Genomic DNA, 5252 nt, shown 5'->3' with positions numbered 1-5252 from the left:
TCTCTGCTCGGCAGGGAACCTGCTTCCCTCTCTCTCTCTCTCTCTCTGCCTGCCTCTCTGTCTACTTGTGATCTCTCTCTGTCAAATAAATAAATAAAAAAAAATCTTTTAAAAAAAAAAAAACATCACCATCAATAAAGTGAAAAGGCAAGCTACTAAATAAGAGAAAAGATTTGAAAATCTTATATCTGATAAGGGATTTGTATTTAGGCTATGTAGATAACTCTTACAATAATGAAAAGACAATCCGATAAAGAAACGGGCAAAATAATTGATTCATTCTTTAAGGAAGATATAGAAATGGATAATAACACACATAGAAAGATGAGATGCTCAACATAATTAAGTTTTTTGTTTTTGTTTTAACATTTTATTTATTTGACAGAGAAAGAGAACACAAGCAGGGGGAGCTGCAGAGGGAGAGGGAGAGGGAGAAGCAGGCCCCCAGCTGAGCAGGGAGCCTAGTGCAGGGCTTGATGCCAGGACCCTGGGATCACGACCTGAGCTAAAGTGAGATACTTAATGAATTGAGTCCCGCAGCCGCCCCTCAACATCATTATTTTAAGAAAAATGCAAATCAAAACCACAAGATCGATGGACTCATCAAGTATATGATACCTAACTAAACAAGTCAGTCAGAGAAAAACAAATACCATAAGATTTTACTCATCTGTGGAATTTAAGAAACAAAAAGATGAACATAGGGAGGGGGAGAAAAGAGAAAGGGAGCAAACCATAAAAGATTCGTAACTATAGAGAAAAACAGTGTTGTAGTGGAGGTGGGTAGGGGGTAAGCTAGATGAATGATGGGGATTAAGGAGGGCACTTGTGATGAGCACTGGGTGTTGTATGTAAGTGATGAATCACTGAATGCTACTCCTGACACCAATATGTAACATAACCTAACTGTAACCTAACTAGAATTTAAGTAAATCTTGAAACAAATGAATAAATAAAACCCCACAAAATGCCATTTCACATCCACTAGAATGACTATAATAAAAACAACAGGTAACAACAAATATTGGCCAAAAAAAAGGAAAAATGAGAACCCTCGAACACCGCTAATGAAAATATAAAATGGTGCAGCCATGTTGGAAAACAGTGTGGCAGTTCCTTAAAGGGTTAAAAAAAAAAGAATTAGAGTTACCATATGACCCAGCAATTCCTTTTATAAGTATATATGCAAGAGAAATGAAAACATGTTCACACAAAAACTTGTACATGTGTGTCCACAATGGCATTATTAACAATAACCAAAAACCAAAACAACCCAGGGTGCCTGGGTGGCTCAGTCACGAAGCATCTGCCTTCAGCTCAGGTCATGATCCTAGCATCCTGGGATCAAGCCCCATGTCAGGCTCCCTACTCATCAACAAGCCTGCTTCTTCCTCTCCCACTCCCCTTGCTTGTGTTCCCTCTCTCTCTGTCTCTGTCTCTGTCAAATAAATAAATAATAAAATCTTAAACAAACAAACAAACACAAAGGGCCACCAACTAATAAATGAATAAATAAAATGCGGCACGTCCATACAGTGGGATACTATTCGGCAATAAAAAGAAATAAAGTACTGACACATGCTACAAAATAGGTATTGAAATGAAATGAAATGAAAATATTATGCTAAATGAAAGAAGGCAGTCACAAAGGACCACACATTGTGTGATTCCATTGACATGAAATTTCCAAAATAGGCAAATCTATAGAGACAGAGAGTAGAGTAGTGGTTCCCTAGGGCTAACAAGAGTAGGGAAGGGGAAACTAGCATAGGGAGACAGGTAAAAGATACAAGTTTCTTTTTAGGGTGACAAAATGTTCCAAAATTGATGGTGGTACTACTCTTTGAATATGTATGTTATGTTCATTTTTATCTCAAAGTTGTTACCAAAAAATGTAGGAGGTATATAAAATTAATAGAACAAATCTGTATTTCACTGCTCAAAGCACTGAGTAACTTATTTCCCAAAATCAAGTGATTCTGGAGTCCCAAAACTAATTAAAAATTACCTTGTGTTTTAGCATATTAATCTGAATATCCGTTTCAGTGTGACTGGTTCTTAAATCTCCATGGAAACTAAGATCTTCATTTCCATATTCACTTAACTTTTTTCTTGTCGCTTTTAAAAGTTTCTTAAATCTGTGGAAAGTACAGAATGAGTAAGTCAGGTTCTTTAAGAGTAAATATTTATTATTTAAATAGATAATATGTTCTATCATATAAGGAAGTCTATAAATTATGATCTCTCATTTGTTCCAATCTCACATTGTTTGAGAACATACTAAATAAATTATAATCTTAGGGAGCAACTGACAACACCAAAAGATGACCTATAGAGTGGAAAAAGATATTTGCAAGTAACATATCAGATAAAGGGCTAGTATCCAAAATCCATAAAGAACTTATCAAACTGAACACCCAAAGAACAAAAAATCCAGTCAAGTAACGGGTAGAAGAACAGACATTTCTCCAAAGAAGACACACAAACAGGCAACAGACATGAAAAAATGCTCAGCATCACTTGGCATCAGGGAAATAAATACAAATCAAAAGCACAATGAGATATCACCTCACACCTGTCAGAATGGCTAAAATGAACAAGTCAGGAAACAACAGATGTTGTTAGGCATGCAGAGAAAGCAGAAGCCTCTTACACTGTTGGTGGGAATGTAAACTGGTGCAGCCACTCTGGAAAACAGCATGGTGGTTCCTCAAAGAGCTGAAAATAGAGCTACCCAATGATCCAGCAATTGCACTACTATGGATTGACCCCAAAGATATAAAGTGATCCAAAGAGGCATCTGCACCCCAATGTTTACAGCAGCAATGTCCATAATAGCCTTCAAAGAAGATGTGGTGCATAAATATGTACAATGGAATATTACTCAGCCATTAAAAAATAAAATCATGCCATTTGCAATGACATGGATTGAACTACGGTATTATGCTAAGCAAAAGAAGTCAATCAGAAAAAGATAATTATCATTTGATTTCCCTCATATGTAGAATTTAAGAAACAAAACAGAGGAGCATAGGGGAAGGCAGGGAAAAATAAAACAAGACGAAATCAGAGCAGGAGACAAACCACAAGAGACTCTAAATCATAGGAAACAAAACTGATGGTTGCTGAAGGGGAGGAGGGTGGGAGGATAGGGTAACCGGATTACAGACATGACACCTGATGTAATTAGCACTGGGTGTTCTAGAAGACTGATGAATCACTGAACTCTACCTCTGAGACTAATAATATACTATATGTTGATTAATTAAATTTAAATTAAAAAAATAATAAAAAAGTAAGCTAAACCAAGATAACTTTTGATGTGATTAAACAATAACACAGCTAGGTTTTTCGACATTAAAATATTTGTTTGAAGGGAAGAACACTATTAAAAGGAAAGATTACCAAAAAACAAAGATAACTTGCAGAAACTATTCAAGGTGGACAATGAAAAGTGCAGTTGTTACTGTTAAAGGAACTGTAAGGAATCATTAAATATTAAGTGTAATATTCTGGCAAGAATTTGTATTTAGGTTTTAATAAAGTAAAATTACAGTTAAATCAAGTAATTAATGGTTAAAGTGATCTGAAATATTAGTCTTACCTAGTAATCTCTTTTTCTAATTCACCATTTTTCTTCATTTCTTGATTCAAACTACATTCAAGAGATTGTTTTAACTCAATAAATTTCTTTATCTGTTCCTTTTCATCGTCAGACTTTGAAAGAAAAATTTTAAGGAAAATTATTTTTAAAAATCTCAGTAAACATTCTTCTTTCATAAAATATTATTTCTCATGAATTCATGAGTAATACATGTTTAGACAGGTTCATAACACAAGTTTATTTTATAAATTTTGTAAATTATAACTTATAATTTTAAATTTTATAATTATATAAAGGTTTATAAAACTTTATATTATATTTATATAAACCTAAAATTATAAATTTTATATTTATAAATTATAAATTTTATAAATTATAATTTATAATTTTAAATTTATATAATGTAGCTTGTAATTTATAATTTTAAATTTAATATAAGGTAGTTTTATAAACCTGATGCCAATAAAAACATATTTCAAATATAAGTACCTTTCTTCAAACAGCTTAAACTGGTTTTACATTTTCATCACTAATTTTCTAGAATGTAAATTGCCAAAATTTACTTGTTCAATACAGAGGTTCTTAACCATATTAATACTAAGGGCTAATGAAAAATTTTTAAAAACTGGCTATATTTACATTTTAGTTTCTAAAAATGCCCTAGAAACTTTTTCATCCATAGCTTAAGATACTCTGGGTTTTGTGAGATCACACCTTTTTAAGACAATCTCTGAAAAATTCCTATGCAGTCCCCATTACAGTTTTGATGGTCGTCTGACTTTAGGATGAGATACTCTTATTCTCTCCAAGCATTTCAATTTCTTCTTTTCTATTAACTACTTTGTTCATCAAATAAAGTTAAGTCTTCTCGATATTATTTTTTTTTAAAGATTTTATTTATTTATTTGACAGACAGAGATCACAAGTAGCACAAGTAGGCAGAGAGGCAGGCAGAGAGAGGAGGAAGCAGGCTCCCTGCGGAGCAGAGAGCCCAATGCGGGGCTCAATCCCAGGACCCTGGGATCATGACCTGAGCCAAAGGCAGAGGCTTTAACCCACTGAGCCACCCAGGCGCCCCATATTTTAACTATTTTTAAAGAGTACAGTTCAGTGCCGTTTAGTATATCCATATTGTTGGGTAATCATCACCACCATCCATCACCAGAACTCTACATCCAGCAGACCGAAACTGTTTACCCATTAAACAATAACTCCTCATTCTTCCCTCCCTCTAGTCCCTGATGACTACCAGTCTAATTTCTGTCTCTATGAGTTTGACTGCTCTAGGTACCACCTATTAGTGAAATCAGACAGTATTTGTATTTGTATGACTGACTTCTTTTACTCACCCAGGTTCACCCATCTTGTAGGATATATCAGAATTTCCTTCCTTTTTAAGGCTGAATAATATTCCCTTACGTATATCCATCATGTTTTTTGAAAATCTGTCTGTTGATGGATGTTTGGGTTGCTTCCACCTCATGACTACTGTGAATAATGCTGCTATGGACATGGATATATAAATACTTTTTTGAAATCCTGCTTTCAGTTCTTTTGGGTATAAACCCAGGAACAGAATTGCTGGATCATAAGGTAATTCTGTTTTAATTTTTTTGAGGAACCTCCGTACTATTTTCCACAGCAGGTG

General features: G+C 34.3%; 1 protein-coding gene across 1 annotated transcript in view; it reads right to left on the bottom strand.

Annotated features, from left to right (window-relative positions):
• LOC111139305 (ankyrin repeat domain 26) overlaps positions 1-5252 on the bottom strand; it is a 131311-nt gene that overhangs the window by 23157 nt on the left and 102902 nt on the right. Inside the window, exons 35-36 of the mRNA XM_022491551.1 lie at positions 3605-3717; positions 2009-2138 (exon numbers count right to left, since the gene is read on the bottom strand). Coding sequence (XP_022347259.1) covers positions 2009-2138; positions 3605-3717 — 243 coding nt within the window. The remainder of the gene's footprint in view (positions 1-2008; positions 2139-3604; positions 3718-5252) is intronic.

Source organism: Enhydra lutris, unplaced genomic scaffold (assembly GCF_002288905.1).
Source record: "Enhydra lutris kenyoni isolate GAN:26980312 unplaced genomic scaffold, ASM228890v2 scaffoldscaffold99, whole genome shotgun sequence".
Classification (NCBI taxonomy): Eukaryota; Metazoa; Chordata; class Mammalia; order Carnivora; family Mustelidae; genus Enhydra; species Enhydra lutris.
Note: the sequence above shows the minus strand (reverse complement) of the source record. Positions and strands in the feature narration are given on the sequence as shown.